Source organism: Kogia breviceps, chromosome 12 (genome assembly GCF_026419965.1).
Source record: "Kogia breviceps isolate mKogBre1 chromosome 12, mKogBre1 haplotype 1, whole genome shotgun sequence".
NCBI lineage: Eukaryota > Metazoa > Chordata > Mammalia > Artiodactyla > Physeteridae > Kogia > Kogia breviceps.
Window position 1 is genome coordinate 78,780,164 of NC_081321.1, and position 25,818 is coordinate 78,805,981.

At 38.0% G+C, this 25,818-nt stretch overlaps 1 protein-coding gene and 1 pseudogene across 5 annotated transcripts in view; both read right to left on the minus strand.

The window, feature by feature from the left end:
* Window positions 1-25,818, minus strand: part of NTN4 (netrin 4) — a 111,103-nt gene that overhangs the window by 40,824 nt on the left and 44,461 nt on the right. For all 5 annotated transcript variants that reach the window (XM_059080285.2, XM_059080284.2, XM_067009918.1 and 2 more), the window contains 2 exons: window positions 2,513-2,639; window positions 348-536 (listed from right to left, as the gene is read on the minus strand). In XM_059080285.2, coding sequence (XP_058936268.1) covers window positions 348-536; window positions 2,513-2,639 — 316 coding nt within the window. The remainder of the gene's footprint in view (window positions 1-347; window positions 537-2,512; window positions 2,640-25,818) is intronic.
* On the minus strand, window positions 13,895-14,586 carry LOC131766250 (EKC/KEOPS complex subunit LAGE3 pseudogene; annotated as a pseudogene).

A 25,818-nucleotide genomic window follows, 5' to 3' on the forward strand; every position in this document is an offset into this window, starting at 1 on the left:
CCTACTCATATGTTTGGTCTTAAGATGATCTTAAATATATCTCCCTCTTCATCATTTTTTTTCTCTTTTATTAGTCATCTTGTTTTCCAAAATGTGGTGCTATAGGAAACAATTTTACTTCATGGAGAGCGAGAAACAATTCACATTGTTTTTATGAATATTGTACTGTTTCTACCTAACAGATTGAAAACTCTTACCCCTTATCAATGAAGTTAACTGATGTGTGTGAGTGGATTGTCTGAGAATTTCATGACCTCTCTCCCATGCGTGAGCAAAGGAAGGATGGAGAGTCATCTCTTTTGTACAAATCAACCTTTTTTTTTGCCAGTAACCATTAATTCACTTACATTTGCAAGCATCTGGGGCAGAGAAAGGTCTTCGGAGGTCCCGGTAGAAGCCTGGCTTACATCGCTGGCAATGCTGACCTTCTGTGTTGTGCTGACAGTCATTGCAGACGCCACCACTACGATTCCCTGATGCCTCCCACACATTAATGTCAAAGTGACAGGCATCAGCATGTCCATTGCACTTGCAGGCTGGGGAAAAGAAGCATGGGAGGAAAACAAAGAATTAAAAATAAAATGACAGGTTCTCTAATATTCAGGCAGTTAAAAGTAGGGTAAGCTGATTCCTAATTTTTAAAAATTTAGTTTTTTCACACTCAGAGACATAGAGAACAGACTTGTTGTTGCCAAGGGGGAGGGGAGATGGGAGAGGGATGGAGTGGCAGTTTGGGGTTAGCAGATGCAAACAATTATATATAGAATGGATAAACAACAAGGTCTTACTGTACAGCACAGGGAACTATATTCAATATCCTGTGATAAACCGTAACAGAAAAGAATATTTTTAAAAGAATGTATATATATATACATACATCTATATGTATGTATAACTGAATCACTTTGCTGTACAGCAGAAATTAACACAACATTGTAAATCAACTATACTTCCATTTAAAAAAATGTAGTTTTTTGAATAGTATACATTTTCACAGTACAAGATTCAAAGCAGTATAAAAACATTTGTACATTAAGAACTCTTTCACCCTATTTCCTCTGGCCTTCAGTAGCTGCTTTCCTTTCTTCCTTCCTTCCTTCTCTTTCTCCCCTCCTTCCCTCCCTCCTTCCTCCGAGCCTAGAAGGAACCTTCTGGTGAACAGGGGTTAGTAACTTGGCAGATAGATTGATTTACCTTACATGAAGTACTATTCCTCAGCTATTGCTGTACTGGTGAGTACGAGGTAGTCTCCTATAGATGCCTTAATTTTCTTATAGAAGAGGCTTGCAGAGTTTCTTATATAACAATTTCTCAAAGGCATTTCTAAGATTATCAGTCAATAGAGCCAAGTGACAAGTCTCTGTTCTATATGTATTTAGATATGCAGCTGGTTTCGGTGGAAAGGGCCAGAATGGCACTCTAGGAATTTAGGAGAAATTCTTTAGATTCTCTTGATGAGTGATTTGAATAAGGATCCAGACTTTTTTCTGGAGGTCAACTGCATTTGAAAATGTTTGTGCTATTGTTTTTCATTGTTTCCTTGATGTGTTATGATATTTTGACCAGACTCATAGTCTTTAAAAAGCATACTGTAAGATAATTTAAGATTTATGCTTAGAGGAAATCCTTTACATTTCCTAGAAACTAAAATAAATCAGTTATGATTCCAAATTATGTAAGGGAAGAGACTTCTCACAATTTTACCCACTGTACTTGCCTTTATATCCTAGTCAAACTGAAGTCTGTAAATATAAACGTTGTTACAGGCATGTGTATTTCTCTGTGCATGTGTATTTCTATTTCATGTATATTTCATTTTGAATTGCAAAGAAGAAAAATGATTCATGTTCCCATATTTTTTACCCTTCTATCTAATCTCCAACCTCAAACCCAAAATTAGCCATGGCAATGTTAGTCTCATTCTTGACGAACTGGCTTAGTTTTAAATCTAATTTGTCACTACAAGTATCATAAGTGAAAAGAAAGGCATTATGGCATTACAGAAAAAAAACATTTAATTTGGAGTCTGAAGAGTAGGGATCAAGTCCTGACTCTATCATTTACTAACTTTGGCAAGTTACTTAATCTTATTGAGCCTCAGTTTCCTGATCTCTAAAATGGGATTAACACCACCTACTTTATAGGGTGGTTTTGAGAACCGAATTCAAGATAGCTATTTTCATGATATAATTCAATATCTCAGCTATGATGGTAACTGCACATTCTAATCCTCAGTTGCTCTTGCGTCTAGCCATGTTTTATTATGTCAAAGTCTCAGGGAGGGTGCTTAGGTCCTACATAGTACCCCAGCAAATGGGCAACACGTTCTTGGCAAAATAGTATATCAGTGATTTTGCAAGCAGTAATTGTTTCCAAATGGCTGAAGTTACAGTGGGCAGTGATATGGTCTATGTTTGATATGGGCTACTACTTTATATTGTGTTTCTAGAGACAACAAGGAGTCCACAGATGTTTACAAAGAAGGCTTTGAGTCTGTGTGTTTGGTACTTACTTCTGCACTCTTTTGGAGACCCTGTTTTGCCATCAGCTGCCTCCCAGGGGCGGTCATTGTATAAAGGTGCACAATGTTGGCAGTGGGTGCCTGCTGTGTTGTGCTTACACATACACTTTCCATGGACCTGCAAACAAAAATAAGTAAGCACTATGAGCACAAACAATGCTAGAAAAGAACACTCTTCCCACAACCTCATCTCATTGGTTGGCTTTAGCCATATGACATTCATTCATTTTTGCTAAGAAGTTAGTCATCAAGATGAAAGATCCTTTCTTTAGTTTGTCTTGTTGTTAATTCATATCCTTGGCTGTAGGATATGTAACTCTAATGAGCAATTCTGAGATACTGGCTAGGCATTTACTTAAATTTGTTTTGTTTTGTTTTTTGTTTTTGTTTTTTAAATTATTTATTTATTTTTGGCTGCATTGGATCTTCGTTGCGGTGCGCGGACTTCTCATTGCAGTGGCTTCTCTTGTTGCGGAGCACGGGCTCTAGGCGCATGGGCTTCAGTAGTTGTGGTATGTGGGCTCAGTAGTTGTGGCTCGCAGGCTCTAGAGTGCAGGCTCAGTAGTTGTGGTGCATGGGCTTAGTTGCTCCGTGGCATGTGGGATCTTCCCAGTCCAGGGCTCAAACCTATATCCCCAGGCGGATTCTTTTTTTTTTTGCGGTACACAGGCTTCTCACTGTTGTGGCCTCTCCCACTGCAGAGCACAGGCTCCAATCCCTCTCATAAAGTTCTAAATAATTTCTAAAAATTAATATTTGGGATCATCTGGAATACTTCCTAATAACTAAGTATTTCCCTGAATTCCAGTAGCAAAATGCATTTATTGACACATGATGTCATGACTGTACAAATGAACGTTTTGTAAAGCAGCTCAGAATGGGATTCCCAAATTTGGATCTATGAGGTATTGTTGTTGTTTTCTTGAGAAGCAGTATAAGAGGTCAATCAGCATAAAGGTAATAAATTATATCAACCAGTCAACAATTATTTAATGAATATCTACAAGAGAGAGTTGCTATTTTAGGCAATGTTTGGTACACAAAGCATTACAAAACATGATTTCTGTCTTTAAGCAAAGTATAATGTAGCTGGAGAAAAAAAATTTACATAGAAAAACATTGCAGATAAACAAGACAATAAATAAATACCTAAGAAACAAAATCATGTTGGAATTCAAAGGATGCAGAAATCACCATAGATTAGCAGTTGTTGAGGACTTCATGAGAGGGACTGGGTATTGAGATGGTTCTTGAAGTTGGGCAGTATTTCTGACCGGCAGAAGGGAGGAGACTTTCCAGGAAGAGGAAATAAAATTAACCAAGCTGTGGTGCCAGGAGGCTAGGGGAAATCTGTGAACAAAGTTTATTTTAATACATCCAAAATATTCTGACTGTGATGATAAAGGAACTACTAAAAACAACATGTACTTAGAGTGGCCAGAAACAAAATGAATCTTAGAGTTCAACAAATATGGAAATAACCAAAACCAGTACATTGATGTACTACTGCTGGACCTAATTTAACACTTGAGTAAGTTGTGTTAACTTATCCAGGATCCCCCTTCTCTTTTCATTCCCTTGGTATATATGTCTTTGGTTCTACTGGTAGAGGCACTCTGAAAATAGCATATGCATTATCCAAGTGTGTTACATGACTACTGTAGACCTTTATGCACACATAAAGTTCAAGTGCAGGATTTATTCAGGGCTTGGAGGATAACAGGCTACTTGTGAATGAATCACATGAGGTCTAAGAGTTATAATCTGGGAAATTTCATAAACTATACTTTTGGTGGACATCTTACTAAATTTAATTTCTATGTATTGTAAAGTAAGGTTTTTGTGCTTAATGAAAATTAATTATAGCTGTCCTTTTCATTCTTACGGATTAGCCAGGGTATAGATTTTTAAATGGTAGAATTGATTCAGAGTACAATGCTGTTGCAAAAACTTTTGTTGATTTTCTTTATAGAAACTCAGCTAATATTATAGATTCAGCTTATTGGTTTTGCTCTTGGAATGCCCAAGTGTAACGTGAGTTATAGTTACCTATTTTCTTGGGCTTCTCTTTGTGACTATGTCTGCTAGGAGCTGTTTATACATAAAGTCCCATGGAGCTGTAAGAGTTTACTATACATCACTGTTCACATGTCCAGGCAAGAGCTAAAGACAAATTTGCACTTAAATTTGGAGATCTGCAGGAATTCAATTTCTACTGTTCTGTAAGAATGAGGTCTTTTCATCCTAGCTCCTGGATATCTAATTTTTCATATATTCTGGTAGAAATGCTCCAGTCCAACTGCTTTTTATTAAGTATTTTAAATTCAACATTCCTTATCATAATGAAAAAAATAGAAATTCTATCAAATAACTTCTGCATGGTAAGATTCTTTTTTAATTGAAATATAGTTGATTTACAATGTTGTGTTAATTTCTACTATACAGCAAAGTGATTCAGTTATGTGCATATATATTATTTTTCATATTTTCCGTTATGGTTTATCACAGGATATTGAATATAGATCACTGTGCTATACAGTAAGAACTTGTTTATCCATTCTGTATCTAATAGTTTGCATCTGCTAACCCCAAACTCCAACTTCTTCCCTCTTCAACTACCCTCCCCCTTGCTAATCACAAGTCTGTTCTCTATGTCTGTGAGTCTGTTTCTGTTTCATAGACAAGTTCAGTTGTGTCATATTCTAGATTTGCATGATAAGATTCTTTAAACTCTCAGTAAAAGATGGATGATTCTTTGTTTACTTGTACTAGATCCTGATTTCAAACCAAATGGAGTCTTTTGAAAAAATGAATAAGAAAAATCTTCCAAAGTTGAAGAATTTAGTGAAGCGAAGGCATACTTATATAGCTGGCACAAGTTAGTAGCATAATGAATATTAGCAGAAAAAGAAGTTTTGTAACTGTCTAAATTCTATAATAACCTGTGAAAAAATAAAAACCAAATCACTACATACAAAACACCCAGGATACAAATATTTGATAGAATTATAGTGAAAATTCCTAGAATAAACCATCCCTAATTCATCATTGCTGTTAAGGAGATTATATGGAATACTATCTGAGGAAGACATTTGAAACAATGTTAAGAAGTCCAAAGTAAATATAGTAGAGACCAAGGTCAATAATTGCTATCTGTATAAAACTCTAAGTGCAGTCCCTGAGGTTGTATCTTGAAGAGTACATAGGATTTTCCTCAGGGAGCAAAGACAAGAAGATAACCCCAAAGGAATATTCTGACTAGTCAGTAAGTAAACTAGAGGACATGTGTTGAATAAGTAGGTTCTATCTAGACCACGGAATACATTAAATATCTTAAGAATGATGAATTTATCCTGTAATACTGAAGATCCATTGAAGATTTTTGAGTAAGGAAGTGATTGAGAGGTATATTAAATATACTTTATTTTCCTCTCTTTTAAAAGATTTCCTTTTATCTCCTAATTTGTCTATTATGTTGTTTCTTCCCTCTCCTTTATTATTTCTTTTCCAAAATTTTTTACCCCAGCTTATACCTTCCAACAGCCAATGGCAGTCAAATGTATTTTCTGATAATGTTTGGAATTTTAAAAGGTTGTTAATTTTTATTTTATTGCTTTTTTGTATCCTTCCTACTTTTAAAACAACCATTTATTGAATACTATATAAACATAGATGCTGCAAATTATTGCTACTTTTATTTAGAGGAACTAAACTATCATTATAAGTCAGTTTATCTGGTTTGGTCTTGGAATGCCCAAGGCCCATATGTAATTTCACCCAACTCATAGGTTAGTCCTGGCCCACAAATTCCAGGCCTCAGGAGGCCACAGACATTTAGGGAAACCTCATCAAACATTCACATGTATCACAAGATAATGTGGACAGGTCAGTTCCCTCTGGAGTAAAGATTTCAGAGCATTCCCTCATTCCTGCATGCCAAGGATTGGGATGAACCTCCCAGGGTCTGAAAGATGCCAGCCCAGCAAATATTTCTGCACACAGAAAAATTCAAGGAGCTGTCATTTTGAGAATTACCAAAAATAGCTGTAAATCATTACCTAGACCATTTGAAACAAGAAATCCTTCCTCAGCAATACAACTGTTACAATTCAAGCTTGAAAGATCACCCACTATTTGATGCTTGTGAAAAATGTGCAAGTAAAACTAGGTCTTCATTGAAAAAAAAAAACAACAGAAAAAGGAAAATTTAGTAACAAGTTAAACATAGCTCTTATTTGGTACACAAACATAAGCTAGATAAAGAGCAGGAAAATGGGATTATGTATTTAAGGCTTAGTTGAAGAAGAGTGGTGTCTGGCTTTATAATTGGAAAATGAGAAATCTATTTCAACAAAAAAATCTACAACTCCTAATTATCTAAGAGGTATACCTTGGCATTTTGGATATTCTATGAATTTCATAAACTCCTCTGCTCTACTGAGAGTATGTTTCTCTGTTGATGTCGAAAGTTTTCCTACCTATATCTGAAACCAAGCAAGTCCCTGTGGGACTCCTGAGCATGAAAGCCTTTCTGTGTCCCCCGTTTTTTGTTTGCAGGGAATAGCCTTCAGCCTCCAAGACCTTCCCTGAGTTCCAAAGGGCAGGTCCAAACAGTTGCTAATCAAGGAATGGAGGGGATGCAAAGATAAGGGAGGAGCAGCCAAGAAACAGTAGTGCAGCTTTGGGGCAGGGTCCTGCTTCTGCCTCAAGGGACACACATAACAATATCTTTAAGGTCTTTACAGAACTAAAATTCCCAACAAATGGAAGATGTTAGCATTCTTCATTCCAGAGAAGCTTATCAAGAGACTACCTGAGGCCAGATTAAAGGAACCAGAGAAGCTCATTAGGAGACCACCTGTGGTCAGATTAAAGGAGTGCAGGCCCTGCACACACCCTGACCCTTATCAACAATTCCACCCTTGAACCACTGCTATAAAACTCCTCACCAAATCCTCCCAGGTTGGGACACACACTTTTGAGAGGCACCAGCCCCTTGTGTCTCTCTTTGCCTGGCAAAGCAATAAAGCCATTCTTTTCTACTTCACCCAAAACTCTGTCTCCAAGATTTGATTCAGCACCAGTGCACAGAGGCCAAGTTTTCAGCCTCATGTCTAATAGTATTTATTTGTTACTAATATTAACCTACTTGCAAGTCATTTTTAGCCTATTTTCTTACAGGGAGGGAATCATACAAACTTTGAACCAGTAATTTAAGGAATTACTGGAACAGCTTGCTCATTAATACCTGTGCACTTTGACAAATATTATATATTAGAGGCAAATAGACATGGAAGAGAAAATACCACTCCTTCATATGTAAGGCTATAGAAGTAAGAATCTAGGTGGGGGCAAAATGAGGAAACAATTCTTTCAAATCCATCATTGGAAGATACACATCTTGCTTAGAAAAGCTGCTTTTTAAAAAATTATTTTTATTTATTTATTTATTTTTGTCTCTGTTGGGTCTTCATTGCTGCTTGCGAGCTTTCCCTAGTTGTGGCGAGCAGGGGCTACTCTTTGTTGAGGTGTGAAGACTTCTCATTGCGGTGGCTTCTCTTGTTGTGGAGCATGGGCTCTAGGCACTCAGGCTTCAGTAGTTGTGGCTTGTGGTTTCTAGAGGGCAGGCTCAGTAGTTGTGGCACACAGGCTTAGTTGCTCCACAGTATGTGGGATCTTCCTGGACCAGGGCTCAAACCCACGTCCCCTGCATTGGCAGGCATATTCTTAACCACTGTGCCGCCAGGGAAGCCTGAAAAGCTGCTTTTTAATTGTTCTCTTTGGGGCAGAAGGACTTCTAGTAGTCAGCAAACATAGAGTTGAGGAAATTGGCCATGGCAGGAGGTTGTGAGAATCTGGTTGTTTGCCATGTCAAGCATATGGATTGGACAATCACTTATCAAGATGTTGTAGAATATTTGAACATTAGATGGAAGATTGGCTTTGATGACTTGTAAGGTCCTTCTAGTCTTAAGGTTCTATGATTCTAAGCCCTGTTGCTCTGTATTGTGAATACTGCCTGGCTGTAGGCAACTACCCATAATCCTTTCTGAGCTACCAGATAAGACTTAAGTGTCATTTGGCTGGGTCCTGTTGGCATCTCTCCAATGCAGCATGTTTCCAAATGATGTGAAAGTCAAACAAGGGGGAGCTAGGAGAATATCTCTTCTTTTTTGCAGGCACTGCCTGATGTGGCACAAATGAAAAATAAATGTTAATAGTCTCTGAAGATGGGTTTGCATTTGCCAATAATGACTATACCTAAACTAAATTGTATTCTTTCTGATTTTTCTTCTACTGTTTTCCTCCTTCTGAACTGCATTTTCCCCACTGCTTAAGTAATTGTAGACTGTCATTCTAGCACCTGCCTTCCAAATAAAGTTATATTTCATCATCTAGTGATGCTCACCACAGACATTCACCATAATGGAATTACCAAAGCGAAAAATCAATCTGGTTAAAGCTTTGAAGGACTCAAATTAACTGAATTGTTTTGTGAATGTCTGATAAAATTTACTTCCCAACTGCTTTCCAAGAAAGAAAGGACCAACTATTGTTCATGTCCTACTAGACTTTATAATGAAAGTTAGCAGAAAAAAAAGATTTTACAGCTAAATATTCAGAAATTCCTGAATTTCATCAATTGACTAATTTCCTTGAACTCTTGTGCCATTATTGTTTACATATACATGATTTTATTTTCATTCTTTGAATTCCAATGGGAAATGAATATTATTTCATACCGTCATTGGAACTTTAAAAAATGTTTGTGAAAAAAGGATACAAACAGCGCCTGTTCTATGAACCTAAGAAAAATGCCCACTTAAAGGCAGCTGTGGCAATTCCCAGACCTCCATTTAGCTATGACAAATGATTTAGAAAGTGGAACAATGCTTTGTAGCACCTTAAGACAAAATGTAAAGGCAAAAAAACTGATTTAATTTCTACAGAGAGAGTATGTCTCTTTTAGAGAAAAGGATTAACTTCTAAAAGAATGAACTTCTTATACATGAAAAGAGATACATTCTAATAACTGCTAGCCTGTTAGAACCTGCTCCTCTTAAGCAGGGCAAAAACAGGCACAACAATGCTACAGCATAAACCTTTGAATAGAAAGCATTGTGAGGAAAACATATCTTTTCATTAACAAATAAAATATTCATCTACCCCCTATTAAAGGTTTGCATGTTTTAATTTAACAGAAGTGGGAGTTCTATGGTGAATATGAAGCATAATAATTGAGTTTGGTAAAAGGGGGCTTGAAACATACTGTCAGAATGCGATAAAATAGGCTGAAGCCCGAGTATTCCAAACCCTTGCCCAATAATATATATAGCAAGAATTTAAGAAGTTGAAAAGCTCTACAGTCTATTCCTTGGTCTATACTTTAACACTAGAGAAAACAGGTCTTGTAAGAAAGCATGGGCAAAAACATAGAGGCATAGAGCAGAAACAATTATGAGTAAAGAATGAAAATCAGCCAAGAGAGGCTTCCCTGTCAGCTTGTTGCCTGAAATTCTTCCTATTGGGACTCATTCCTTTAGCTTCTGAACGGCGCTTTAGGTTCAAGAGCTCCCTACAAAAATGTACTTAAGCTCAGAAGGCGTAAATCCTTAAATTATTAGCAACAAACATATCAGCAGGGATTATAACCATCTGTTTTCAATCCTAAAACTGTACTCAGAGTTGCTTAAAGGAGGAAGTAGTTTCCTGGTGGAAGGAAAGGGAATGTCTAAAGGGGAGAGGGAAGGAGACAAAGGCAAACTGTGCCTACTTCACTGTTTTGCCAAGAACCTTGCTCTGGCTGACAAACCTGGAAAAAAAACAAAAACAAAAAACATGCATGGAGCCAATACAAATTTCATAGGAAAACTGCATGTAAGTACACTGTATGGTAATCGTGTTTATATACCTCTCTCCACTAAACTCTTGCAGGGAAGAAACTGTGGCTTAAATTTCTTCGAATCCCCAGTAACTGGCATATAATAGGTTTTCAATCAATATGTGTTACTTTTTTTTTTTTATTCCGCCAATGTATATTCAAATGGGCATTGAGAACCTTAGTTATTGAGTTTAGTTCCATTTTAAAAACTTCCCAAGAAAGCAGGGTGCTAATTATTCATTTGAAGTGGGAATAGGATACTTTTGTCACAGAGCAGGATTTCGGGTAGAGTAGGATTGAAAGACATTCAGCTTTGTCCAGAGTGCTTCTGGTCAAGGAATTTTGGTAAATATGATGTTACATAGAGTGGTCGTCTATAGTTGATCCGGGAGAACTACTGTAGGCCCAAGGAACATGGATTAGTCAGGGAGGGAAATGGGAACAATAAAGATGAAGATAATGATGATGATAAATAATAACAATAATAGTAGTAGTTAGTATTGATTAACACTTACTATGTACCAGGCACTGTTCTAGGCATTGTATAAATATTAATTCATTGGATTTACACAAGAATAAGGTAGGTATAATTATTACTTCCATTTCATAAATGAGGAAACTGAAGCCCAAAGAGTTTAAGTAATTTGCCCAAGGTCACAAAGCCAGTAAGTGGTGGAGCTATTTGAATTCTAGCAGTCTGACTCCAGAGCCACCGTCTTCTTAACCCTTAAACTATACTATTCTACAGACCCTGGGGAGTAGGATTTTTGAGGGATCTACTTTGGCCAGATCTCTTCAGTGTGTTACTTAAATAATATTGGTATGTTTCAAACCAGTTTGTCCTTGAAGAGCTCCTTGGGACAAAGGCTGGTTTGGACTCAAAGTGAGCCATTTCAAGGGTATGAAATTCTTGAATGGATTATTTGTCCTATTCCTCTGGGAGAAACCTAGAAGTTTTCAAGATGGGTGAATATAGGAAGATTGGCCCCCATTTCCCATACCTGGCATGAATAAGTTCACGGCATGTACTGGTAGAGAATACTTTTAGATTCTCATTGGTTCAATGTAAAATCTGTCTCTACACTGAAAATTCTGATGCCTCCTAGGGGCATTTCTGGGCCACTGCAAGTGTTAACAACTCTTAACAGAAACTCCCCTGAAATAAATTTGCAAATGGAGATAACAGGAATGTAAATGAATTCTAATTTAAGTTGCTCTTTGTGAATAGCCTCCCTTTTGTTATGGGCTCTCCCTATTAGATATGATTTGGTAGGGATAGACAGTAATATTACGTAGTGTGATGGCTTTTAAACAGTTTTAATTTATAAAGAATGGTAAGTGAGAACACTGTGCATAGCCTAATGATTCAGGTCAATTTTTAGATTCAGTTTGCTGGCTTATTTCCATTTTTTCACATACAAAACTTTGTATACCCCAAAACTTTTATTTATATATCTAAATGGCAGTTTTTCTGTGCCATTGTGCATGCTATTTATCATATGAAATCAGGAGTTGAAGTAGTATTCAGAAGCATGAATCCACACACACAAAATTTCCAAATGCTACTAAATCTGTGTACTCCAAATTGTGGACATTAATTTTAAGATTTCGTAAAGATGTGTTTCAGCAGACCTCTGTTTTGTAGTATTACAGCTAGAACTAAGAACTAAAATCAAGGTTTGTGGTTTATCTTTCAACATACATCATGGTGCTTTCTGTGAAATTAGATGATTGGTCAAAACCAAAAACAAAACAAAGCAAAAACAAACTTTCCAAACCAACTTCCCTGCAGAAAGGAAGGCAGAAACTGCTCCAGGACAGAGAAAAGCATTTTGGGCTTTCCAAATAAATTTCAAAACACTTTTGAGTTAAAAAATATTGTTAATAATGTAACCTTATTTAAAAGCCACATGAAAGAAGGTTTTAAAATATTCCCATTATTTTTTTTTTTTGGCACGCGGGCCTCTCACTGTTGTAGCCTCTCCCGTTGCGGAGCACAGGCCCCTGACGCACAGGCTCAGCAGCCATGGTTCATGGGACCAGCCGCTCCGCGGCATGTGGGATCTTCCCGGACCGGGGCACGAACCCATGTCCCCTGCATCGGCAGGCGGACTCTCAACCACTGCGCCACCAGGGAAGCCCTCTCATTGTTTTAAAATGTACTATTAACTCAACAATGGTTTTAAAGTGAGCACTTTAAATTTTGGGTTCTTCGGTAAGTTTTAGGTAGGATTCTCTCTTACCCTTCAGAGTGATGATTTCCTAGAATAAAGAAAATCTCTCTCTCTTTGTGAGTCCAAGTATAGGGACTACTTTTATTTATAACAATGGGCTTAAAAGATTCAAATGTAGCAAGTTTGGGGAAACCACATCATCAACATTATCAGAATACTTTTCTTTGCATATTTCCCTAATTAACAAATAATGTTCTTTTAGTTTGGTAAAATTCAGATAAACTTTGAAATGCTGCCTCCCCCCCCAACCCCACGCCAAAAAAAAAAAAAGACTAAGTGTTCTGGCTAGCATACTTTTGTGGGTTATCTCTGCCTTTTTTTTTTTTTTTTTTTTTTTTTTGTAACTGAAGCATAGTTGATTTACAATGTTGTGTTACTTTCAGGTGTAAAGCAAAGTGATTCAGTTTTTTGTTTGTTTGTTTGTTTAACATCTTTATTGGAGTATAATTGCCTTACAATTGTGTGTTAGTTTCTGCTGTATAACAAAGTGAATCAGCTATACATATACATATATCCCCATATCCCCTCCCTCTTGCAGTCTCCCTCCCACCCTCCCTATCCCACCCTTCTAGGTGGTCACAAAGCACCCAGCTGATCTCCCTGTGCTGTTCCGCTGCTTCCCACTAGCTATCTATTTTATATTTGGTAGTATCCGTAAGTCCATGCCACTCTCTCACTTCGTCCCAGCCTACCCTTCCTCCTCCCCGTGTCCTCAAATCCATACTCTACATCTGCGTCTTTATTCCTGTCCTGCCCCTAGGTTCTTCAGAACGATTTTTCTTTTTTTTAGATTCCATATATATGTGTTAGCATACGGTATTTGTTTTCTCTTTCTGACTTACTGCACTCTGTATGACAGACTCTAGGTCCATCCACCTCACTACAAATAACTAAATTTTGTTTCTTTTTATGGCTGAGTAATACTCCATTGTATATATGTGCCACATCTTCTTTATCCATTCATCTGTCGATGGACACTTAGGTTGATTCCATGTCTTGGCTATTGTAAACAGAGCTGCAATGAACATTGTGGTACATGACTCTTTTTGAATTATGGTTACCTCAGGGTATATGCCCAGTTGTGGGATTGTTGGGTCGTATGGTAGTTCTAGTTTTAGTTTTTCAAAGAACCTCCATACTGTTCTCCATAGTAGCTGTATCAATTTACATTCCCACCAACAGTGCAAGAGGGTTCCCTTTTCTCCACACCCTCTCCAGCATTTATTATTTGTAGACTTTTTTTTTTTGTAGCTCAGTTTTATTTTCAGTAGTTAAGAAACATTTAAGCACCCAACAAGACTAGTGAACCCTCAGCACCCAAGGGCCAGTAGAGGCAAAGATGAGGACCCCATAATAAAGTGGCAACTACTACAGGAATCTCTGCCCTAGGAGGGATGCACTGTCTAGAAAGGAGCACAAGTTTAGACCTTAATCCCTTTCTCTAGCCCTGGCTTAGCGTGCAACAGGGGGCCCAAAGCGCTGCATGGTCCGTATCACCAGAGAAAGCTGGTCAAGAAAGGTGACGATGGAAGTTTGGAGGATGTGGGAATCTTCAGCTCTCCAGTGGACCGACAGGACGCTGCCGCTTACTGTGAGCTCCTTCCCAACAGTCCCATGGTGCAGTTCGGTATCTGGGGCCAGGGAGCCACGGGCGATCTCCGCCTCCAAGGTGGACGGGAAAGGCACACTTAGGGCGAATACGCGTGGCCGCTGGCCGTGGGTGCAGGGTGTCCACCCGGTCCCGGAGAGTTCTGTGCCGGCGCGACACACAGAGCTCCGTTGTCTGCAGCGGCAGCAGCACCCCCGTTGCAAGGGCCGGCCCTGCCCCCCTGGCTGCCCAGGCTTTCAGCGCCGCCTGCCATCCTGCCTGTGCCTGCGTCCGCGTCTGCCGCCTGCATGGCTGCAGCGCTCCACCTCCGACTCTGTCTCCTGGCTGCTGGTCTCCCCATCCGCTCTTGTAGACTTTTTAATGATGGCTATTCTGACTGGTGTGAGGTGATACTTCATTGTAGTTTTGATTTGCATTTCTCTAATAATTAGTGATGCTAAGCATCTTTTCACGTGCCTGTTGGCCACCTGTATGTCTTCTTTGGAGAATGTCTACTTAGGTCTTCTGCCCATCTCTGCATTTTATTATCACTGAACCATTGTATAACTCTGTAAGTTGTAGAAAATGAACAATAATTCAAATAACTCTTGTCCATAGAAATGCAAATCAGTTGTGTCTGACAATGCAATTGATCATTGCCCTTCGTATTGACCTATTTTGCAGCTCTTTGTATATTTCTTCATTTGCCAGTGTATGTGTGGTTCTTCGAATTTTCCTTTGAAGCAGTTATAAGGTCTTACTGGTCCCTCATTAATTACTGAGTTAAGTAAAATGGTTGACACGTTTATTTTATATCTGTGTGACAGTCATGGCTTTACTCTTTAAAAATGTATCCTTGGGGCTTCCCTGGTGGCACAGTGGTTGAGAATCCGCCTGCCGATGCAGGGCACACGGGTTCGTGCCCCGGTCCAGGAAGATCCCACATGCCGCGGGGCGGCTGGGCCCGTGAGCCATGGCCGCTGAGCCTGCGCGTCCGGAGCCTGTGCTCCGCAACGGGAGAGGCCACAACAGTGAGAGGCCCACGTACCACAAAAAATAAAATAAAATAAAAAATAAAAAAGTATCCTTGGGACTTCCCTGGTGGTGCAGTGGTTAAGAATCCGCCTGCCAATGCAGGGACACGGGTTCAAGTCCTGGTCTGGGAAGATCCCACATGCAGCAGAACAACTAAGCCCATGCGCCACAACTACTGAGCCTGTGCTCTATAGCCTGTGAGCCACAACTACTGAGCCCACGGGCCACAACTACTTAGCCCACGTGCCACAACTACTGAAGCTCGTGTGTCTAGAGCCTGTGCTCCACAACAAGAGAAGCCACCACAATGAGAAGCCCGTGCACCACAACAAAGAGTAGCCCCTGCTCACATCAACTAGAGAAAGCCTGCATGCAGCAACGAAGACCCAACACAGCCACAAATAAATAAATACATTTAAATAAATAAGTTAAAAACATAATGTATCCTTTAACACTGCCATTCCTTATCCTCCACATGTTACCTAAAGTTCTTCTGTCTAGAGTACTTGAGGATATACTTCTAAAAGTGGAATTTCAACACGCTTTATATAGCTAAATGGGTTTTGAATGTCTCATATTTTCACAAGATTAATTCTACTAGCTTCTTTTTTTCAATTTCATCAGGCACTTTATCTTTCCTGTGGGGACTGTAATAAATATTTCTGCCATAAAAGTGAAAATAGCATTAAACTAAAAATTGTGATGCTCAGGAAGCTTATGAAGATTACATTTAGATAAGATCATACTATCACCAATTTATGTGATTTTTTTTCTATCATTACTTCCTTACATAGAACTATTTATTTGCTTTTTTTTCCCAGTGGGTTTTAAGAATTGTTTCTGACTACTGGGCTTTTAAAAATGATGTCTGTCCAACAGGTATATTTATTTGGATAAATCCTACAAATGAAGTTAGGTTACATGCATAATTTGGTTTCAGATTTGCGTGTGTACAATGGCAATAAAGAAAGGTACTTTGATTTTAAGACATTTATTTCAGTGTATCTAAGGAATTGCCTCATAATATCAAATTAGCTCCTTTTCTCCTCTATAACAGCTACAATTTCGTCAAGATATAGAACAAGAGAAGATTGACAAATATCATTAGAGTGTTGCTGCAGTTCTTTTTTATAGGCAAACTTTGACTTTCCTAAAATACTATATAAGAAACTATCTTAGTATACAGCTAAGGCGTCTGAAATTTCTTTCAAGCCTGATTACTGCCTGCGTTACTGTGTTGAGTCACGGGGACAGTTGCTATCATACATAGCCGTGTGACCCACTCCATCTCTGCTCTTCGTTTGATCTCAGTTAAGTCTTGTTTTCATAAGTTCACTTTGCACTCGTCTTTTCATATTTAAACTTTTCCAAGGTCACAACACAAATCAGTGGCAAAACAGGGAACAGAACTCCCAAGAGAGTCCTAAAATATTAGAGGCTTCCATCTTAGAACAGTGATGTCATCAGGAAGATTTTTCTTTTTCCTTCCCACAAACACCTAAAATAACTTCTTATGATAAAATCTCTGGAGGGAAAAGGGGATCATATCAATTTCAATTTTTTAGTATCTATTTAATTTGAACAATTTTAGAAAGAAATAGCAAAAGTAGAATTAACAATGTATAACTTCTCCTATGCTGTTAAAACTATCAGACAAGAACCTGAGAAACTAAGTGAAGGGAAAAACTAGAACTCATTTTGTAAGCAACTTAGCTGTCAAGCAGCATTTGATGCAAGAAAGAAGGTCTTGTGGAGTTTTGTTCAATGTCTTTGAGGATTTAGATGGGTTTTTATAATTAGTTGGGGACCAGGTAAATTCTATTAGAAATGCTGTGGGGGATTATTAAGTACTTTTCACCCCATTGACATTCACTTGCTCAATGTATTCACATAGCTTTTGGTTATTTTAAAGGAAAATTCCTTGTCACCGAGGAATTTTGTATTCTTTTTTGCATTCTTATACAAAGTTTTTTCTTTCTTTCTCTCTTTTTTAAAAAATTCATTCTAGTTCACATTTCCCACTGTTTTCCTTTTTTCTTGACAGTTCTGTTTAACTGTCACTCAGTATTCTATACAGTGCAGAGGGTGTTACAAAAGTTGACTTAAGATAAATGAGCCCCTGATTATAGTACAAGAAGCCAGTTGCTAGGGCATGTTTTCTTCCATAGTCTTTTGTTGTTGAATTAATTCATTCAGGTGCTTCTTTTCATATTGGAAAATTGCTTGTTTCCAGGTGAATCTTGTAAAACATAGTCTTCGTTATTGAGTATGCTCATATGAAAGATTAAGGTGGAAGTACTGATATTAAAAACTTATGCTTGTGGGCTTCCCTGGTGGCGCAGTGGTTGAGAATCCGCCTGCCGATGCAGGAGACACGGGTTCGTGCCCTGGTCCGGGAAGATCCCACATGCCGCGGAGCAACTAAGCCCGTGAGCCATGGCCGCTGAGCTTGTGCGTCCGGAGCCTGTGCTCCGCAACGGGAGAGGCCACAACAGTGAGAGGCCCGCATACCGAAAAAAAAAAAAAAAACTTATGCTTGTTTGGCAACTCTATCAGAAAGCAGTCATTACCACATCTGTGATCATTTGAATATGTCCAGGAACAACAACCACAGATACCGAAAGAATTGGTTTTCTTCAATACCCATCCATCCAAAGCTACTGCTTTTTAAAACAGTCGGCTTAATGACTGGGACTTGAAAAGAAAGATATTCATTTTGTAAAGTTCCTTTATAACCAGCCATGAGTTGGTTGGTCTGTTTTTTAGCTTTTGATTTTTTCTTATTGAGATTATATTCACATAGCATAAAATTCATCATTTTAACAATTTTAAAGCATGCAATTCAGTGGTTTTTAGAATATCCAAAAAATTGTGCAATCATTGCCATCATCTAATTCCAGAGAATTTCCATCACCCCAAAAAGAAAACTTGTGCCCATTAAGCAGTCACTCCCCATTCCTCCCTGAGCTCCAACTCCTGGCAACCACTAACCTACTTTGTCTTTATGGATTTGCTTTTTCTGGACATTTCATAGGAAAGGAATAATACAATATGTGGCCTTTTGTGTCTGGCTTCTCTCACTTAGCATACTGTTTTCAAGGTTCATTTACGTTGTAGCATGTTATGGTTGGATAATACACCATTGTATGGATATACCGCATTTTGTTTATTCATTCATCAGTTGATGGACACTGGGTTGTTTCCACTTTTTGGCTCCTATGAATAATGCTGCTGTGAACATTCATGTAAAAGGTTTTGTGTAGACATATGTTTTCAATTCACTTGGGCAGATACTGAGGAGTAGAACCGCTGGATCATATAATAACTCTATGTTAAACTTTTTGAGGACCTGCCAGACAGCAGCAGCACCGTTTTACATTCCTGCCAGCAATGTATGAGGGTTCCAATTTCTCTACATCCTCATTAACACTTGTTATTATCTGTCTATTTGGTTATAGTCATTCTAGTGGATGTGAATCAGTATCTCATTGTGGTTTTGATTTGCATTTGCCTAATGCCTAAGAATGTCAAGCATCTTTTCATGGGCTTATTGGACATTTGCATGTCTTCTTTGGAAAAATACCTATTTAAACCTTTGCGCATTTTAAAATTGGGTTCTCTTCTTAGCATTATGTGGAAAATGTGACATAAAGAGAATAAATTTTGGAATTAGATACATGGGGTTTCCAATCCCTGCTCTCAATAATCTTGGGTAAATTCCTTAATAACAAGACATAGTTTCCTACCTATAGAATAAGGATAATAGTACTGGCTCCATGTATTTGAGGATTAAAAGAGAAAATGTATGTAGATGTGTGACACAATCAAGAACAGTCATTATTATTGATATTTTTAACATTATTATCTGAAATGAATCTCTTATTTTTTCAATGCCATTGATTAATTCATTCATATGTTGACTGGGGAGTTTTTGAACCCACTATATGTTAGATATTGTGACTATCCCAGTATCTGCCATTAAAAAATCAGATAGTTTAGCAGATAGGGAAAGCTGGATATGTAAGCAAATAATACAGTGAAGTAAATATTTTAATCGTGATAAGTACAGTGGACTCTTGGAGGTCTGAGGAATGATTGGGGCTTTGTGTCAAGGCCAATAATAACCTACTTGTTTGACAAAATAGGCTGTAATTCTTTGCTTTGCATGGTAGTGAAGTTAGGTGTCAAAGTGTAATTCACTTTTTATTACCTATGAGAATTGAATTAAATTACAAATGAGAATCAGAAGATAAATATACTACAATTATGATCATCAGCCTCTATTCAGCATATGGAAATACTACAATTCCATGTTTCCTTTCATTTTAATGCCTACTAGGGGCTTATCTGGGAAACAATGAAACCATTGCCCTTCAGGAATTCTGAGAGCTGACTGAGCCAACTAAGTTACATGCCTGGTACTGGTGCCCTTAGAGATGCAAAAATGAAGGACAAAGACACTTGATCAGTGTTTACTTTTACAAATTTCATAATTGTTTGTATATATAACATATTTAATAGTAGGAAAAAGTAATCATTTTTCCATTTCCATATATAATATATTGTAGTTTTGAAACCATAATTTTCTCTGCTTTTTCCATCTAAAGAGCTCGAGAGTTTAAAAAGTATCAGAATTCCATATGATTTTTAAAATCTTATTAAGAATTAACAAATACCATATTACTTTTGTATCCCCACACATGTACTATTTTATTCCATTAAATATTTACATTGCTAAGATGACTCTAGCTCTAATTATAGTATTAATGTTTTGAATGCCAAGATTAGGAGACCTTGTCTTCCTCACTATTTGAAATGGCTGTGAGGTTTCTCCATCTTGTGGAATAATTATTATATATATCTATATACTTGTCTGTCTGTGTGTGTGTGTGTGTGTGTGTGTGTGTGTGTGTGTATTTTAACCTTATGTGTCTGGTAACTAAAATTTGCCTCATAAGAGGGAACAAGACTTAAATTACAACTTATCTTCTACTGAATGTAATTGTTTTAAGACAAATTGAAGTACATTTCCAGCTTTTACAAAATTGGCAAGACACAAATGAAATACCACAGAGATATGAGACCTGGGGTTGTGAACCAGAAGTCAGATATCTGTAACCTCAGCTTTTCCCTTTCCATGTAGCTTCACCCTCCACTCACTCCATTATCTTAGCAATTAAACAGGGAGACCAGGCTTTCCAGATCCAGAGATCTGACTCTAGGCTCCCAGCTATCCACAGGATGGACCCCCAAATGGTACTGGACTGAAAAGGAAATATTCATAAGAAAATCTGCAAAGTGAGATATGCCTTGAATATCTGAGTAGTATTTTACAGTAGGAAAAATGTCAAATTTAAGTTGTTGTTTCCCAGTTTATAGAACTAGCAGCTTAAACCTGTTATAGAAACTCATTTTTGTATCCTTACAGTGCCCAAATTTTGACCTAAAAATACATGTGATTCACTTTCTGTAAAGCATGTTCATGAAAAGTTGAATGTACAAATATTATACTATTTGGAGAATCAACCTTACTTTCCTATTGGCTTATATTTTACTTTCAGAGATGTCAGCTCTCACACTAACATTTTAGCTTTCTGGTATTTTTATCTTTCAGTCTCTCTGTGAAGTAGTCAAAAGCCTATAAACAAATACTTAAGTGTTCTGGGGGAACCCTTGAAAGGAACCCCACAGGGAATTCCTTTCCTGAGTGCAAAAATTATTTTGTAACGCCTCTAGGTTTAAAGTCTTCTGGTTTCCTAATCATCAAATAAAAAGAGTAATCTCAGGCAACTTTTGCCATTAAATGAGAGTGTTGTCTTACTGTTTAGAGGGAAAATAAGGCTTGATTCATTTGCAGTCTTATAGTCAAAACACTAACAATTTGCAGCCATGAACATGTTTTACTGACTTGCCCTGCTACTAGGAAACACAAGGTAGTAAATGAAGTATAAAGGACACTCTGTACACCTTCTATGTAGTTATTCACTGCCAAGGGACTACCGGCAAAGTTATACTATACTAACATAGGAGTATTGAAAGAAGAACTCTAAGACCTTGAAAAGAATTGAGAATAGTCTCACACTAACTGCATCAAGCTGACAGTTTCTATTTTGTTAATATTAGGAATACAACATTGCACGCCCCTTGGTGATAGGATTACCCATCCCTCCTGGTCTAATGTGACAAGTGAACTGCTTGGGAGTGCTGCTGCCTTTCATTAGCAGTGAAAATGAGTTATGGCTACAGATGGAAGTAAAGAATGGTAGATCCAGAAATCCCTCTTCCCAATAAAACCAAAGATACTGATCAAAGATGATTCATACCCCCCAAAAGATAGTCACTTCTGAATTATTTTCTTTGTAGATTTTCCAAACTTACTGCTTTTACTCTTTCTTTCTTCCCTTTGGGCCATTTCAGTAATGAATAGAAGAGAAGAGAGAATCAATGATAATTTCTGGTTCAACAGAAATTAGATGACTTGGATAGATTACCTATTCCTATAAAAATCATCTTTTTAATGAGTGTTTTTTTCTTGGTACCGTATTGGTGGTGGAGGTAGGGTATGGTAGTAAGAACTCTGAATGTGAGAAATTGCTCTCTATCACTGTGACTAAAGGCAGTTCCCCTTATCTGCAGAATAGAAACAAAAATGCTTATCTCTGTACCTCAGTTCCCCTTATCTGCAAAAGAGAAACAAAAATGCTTATATTCTAGGATTGTAGTAAGGATCAAGTGAAATAATGCATGGGAAAGGGCTTTATAAAATATAAAACAAGGAAACTTTGGTTGTGGGAATAGTGTTTGCTCTCTTGTGTCCTCACTTCCCTCTTTGCTCAGTTTATTTTTTATTTATTTTTTGGCTGGGCTGCACAGACCCATGCCCTCGGCAGTGAAAGCTAACCACTGGACCACCAGGGAATTCCCTTTGCTCAGTTTAGATTCCATGATCCATGATGATACTCAATCGCTTGAGCCCACCCCTACCACACTGGCCCTCCTGTGCTTTCTCCCCCTTTTTACTCTGTTCTTGGCATAATATCAAGTATAGATTAAGTACCGATTAAGTTTTTAACAACAACAACAACAAAAAGAGAAGGGGTGGTGAATTTAACGTGAGCTCTACTTTTTATTAACTTTTGGGAAATCAGTTAGTATTCCCAAGCCTCAGGCCTCAGTTCCTCATCTATGAAAGAAAGTGATGATGATACTTCATGCAGTTGTTGTGAAGATTAAATTCAATAACATTTGTAACATGACAGCACAAGACCTGGCACACCATAAGCATTTAATAAATTGTAACTATTATCAGCAGTATTTATAATCCATGATAATTATTTTTTCTCTGCTGAGAAGACCTGACACTAATTTATAGATGTTCATTTCCAAATATACATGCATGTTTGCTATATGAAAATATTTTAAAATTCTGATTTAATATTCTCATTTAATAACTTTATTGACTTTTTAAATGCTCTGCTCTTTTCCTTAATACCTTGAAGAACCAAGAGCTTTCTAATTATTACTGTACATTTGGCTTATTCACAATACAATAAAGAATTTTTAAAAAGAAAACTATGGTCTTAAATCTGTCCTGAATGTATAAAACATGACATATAAGATGTGCAAATATAAATACATGAATAAATGTATTCAGATTCAGATTAGGAAAATTTTTGTAATGAAACTATATGAATGATTCTGAAACTTGCCTTACACAGCTAGGTAGGCCAAGTAATATTTTCCTCAAACCCCACATTGTGGTTCCATAGGTTTCAATGTTTTCTTTTAGATTTAGAACACATTAGTCAAAATGTTGACACTCTTGTATAATGAGTTTCTGGTTACAAAAGAAAAATCCACTTTAACCTTAGTGTAACTCAAGGCATTTAAACAATTCTCCACGGCATTCTATGGCCTCTTGTTATCCAATGAACGATATTTTAGTAAAACAATGAAACGTTCCATGTTCCTTCTTATTACCATCCATCATCCAACAGCTGTAAAATCACCAGCTGCTGGGAAAAAGAGAACTACATCAGTTCTCCCCAGCTGCAAGGAGAAAAAGCTTAAGATCTCCTCTTCACATAATTTCTGGGATCCCAGCAGGCTGGAATCAAAGTACAGTTTTCCTTGACACAAAACCTCTAGCCTTGTAAACATGTCAAAAAGCACATACACTATGATTTATTCCTGTCGCTACTGGGGAGAAAGTGTCTGTGAGAAATGTGGTAGAAAAGGCTGAGATAATACAAGATAACAACAGCAATGTTGATAGAGGCCACCATATGCCAGGCACTGGCTATCATATTTTTAAGTCTCACAATAACTATATAAGGTAGACAGTGTTCTCATTTTCTTAGGGAACTGATGTTCAGTGAGACATTAATTTAGTAAATGCTGTGGTGAGTCAAATCCAGATCTATTTGACTCCAATGCTAGGGTCTTAAACACTGTGCTGTTCTGCCTTCTAGTGACATGAACAGATAAGGAAAAATTGAACTGGTGACGGCTAAATGGAATGGGTTGGGAAGAAGGGGAAACATGGAAAAGGTGGTACTACTTTAAAAGACACAGGAGGAGTATTTAAAGGTAAATGAGGCTGCGAACTGGTTCCCCACTTCATGCCTTTTCCTACCCCGCTCTTCCAAAGAAGGAAAATGGCCCTAAAATCTTATACAGCTTAAGAAACAGACTAAGTATCATTTCCATTAACTTCCCTAGTTCTCTACCATCAGCCATCAAAAATTCTAGCCCGTAAAACTAGATTTCATTAACTAATTACTCATCCTCACAACACTGGCTGCAGGGGATTTGGCATAGTCTATAAAGCAGCAGCTCTCAAACTTTAGCAAGCACTGGAATCACCCGAGGGCTTGTTAAACACAGATTCCTGAGCCCCATTTTTAGAATTGCTGATTCAGTAGGACTGGATATATATTTGCAATTATAACAAGTTCTCAGGTACTCCTGATGCTGTTGGTGCAGAGACCACACTTTGAGAATGACTGATATAAAGAAAAACTGTGCTAAAGGGGGCTTCCCTGGTGGTGCAGTGGTTGAGAGTCCGCCTGCCGATGCAGCGGACACGGGTTCGTGCCCCGGTCCGGGAAGATCCCACATGCCGCGGAGCGGCTGGGCCCGTGAGCTATGGCTGCTGAGCTTGCGCGTCCGGAGCCTGTGCTCCACAATGGGAGAGGCCACAACAGTGAGAGGCCCGCGTACCGCAAAAAAAAAAAAAAAAAGAAAAATAGAAAAAAGAAAAACTGTGCTAAAGAAAGTCAGATTTATACACACATACCTATGACAAGCTGACTAGTAAAAGAATACTCTCTTAAGAGGCTACCTTCTGTTCTGCAGACACAATTTATGAATCTGGTTATTTACAGCTGCATATGTATAATGAATGGTGTTCACAGATACACAGATTTGGGAGGACAATTGACCTTATGACCATGCTCTTAATAAAGCAAAAGACTATGCTTTTAATGTGCAGTTTGCTCAGTTAAGCAATCATAGGGATAAAAATATCACATTCAAAACAGGCAACTATGTCCAAATTTAATACCAACTCTTTATAATCCAGAAAAAAATATACATGAAAATAAAATGCACCTAAGCTTAGGGATGGGAAAAATCTGAAACCAGAACCATTCACATTTCCAGTCATAAGCCTCTGCTGGTCCAATTGCTTACGGCTTTTTTTTTTTTTTTTTTTTTTAAAAGAGAGTAGAGACAGCAGGAATTCTTCTGGAACCAGATCCCTGCAAGCCATCATGGCCTTGGCCACTTACCTGTTTCTAACCCCTTACCTGGCCCTAGCTCCACGTGTGACTTGGTCTTGCCTGGTTTTGGTACATGCTATAGTTACAGCACTGGGGGCTACCACCACTGTTGCAGAAGTTGAAATCAGTATGAAAGCTGGGGAGTAGGATGTCACAAGATGAGTATTATTTTAAGAAGAAATGGCTTCCAATTTCAAAGGAGCCTGAGATGAGTAAGGAAATGAGGTTTCCATCCCACAGGGTCTTCTAAGACGGAGACTTCTCATTCTAACATCCTTTTGAAATGGAGAAACACTTCCTATACAATCCCCTTTACTTGGTTATCCAGATCCTCTTTTTAGGTTGATAGTTATCTATTTGGGTGGCGGGGGCAGGGTCTACAGTAACTTCAGTGTAACAGAGTAACCAAGCTGCAATAAGTCTACATGACTAGAGCAGATGAAGGTTACCTTTCCAAAGGGTAAAGCCTAAGCCTAGCTGGCAGCACACAAAGATTAACACCAAAGCCCAGGGAATTCTCTTTTCTGGTACAACACTGCATTGGCCTACTCATGATATGAAATGAGTGACTGCACAAACATGCTGAATGAAAGTATGAGGTCCGACTGGCCAGAGGCCACATCCTGACAGGAAATAATCGCTGAAGAGGTTGCTGAAATAAAGTGCAGTTACCTACTCTCCACTGCTCCTTGCTGAGAGAGGTGAGGGTATGGGATGAGCAGTAAATGATGTTCCTCATTCTTCAAGTAAGTAAATCCTGATAGTCCATCAAGTAG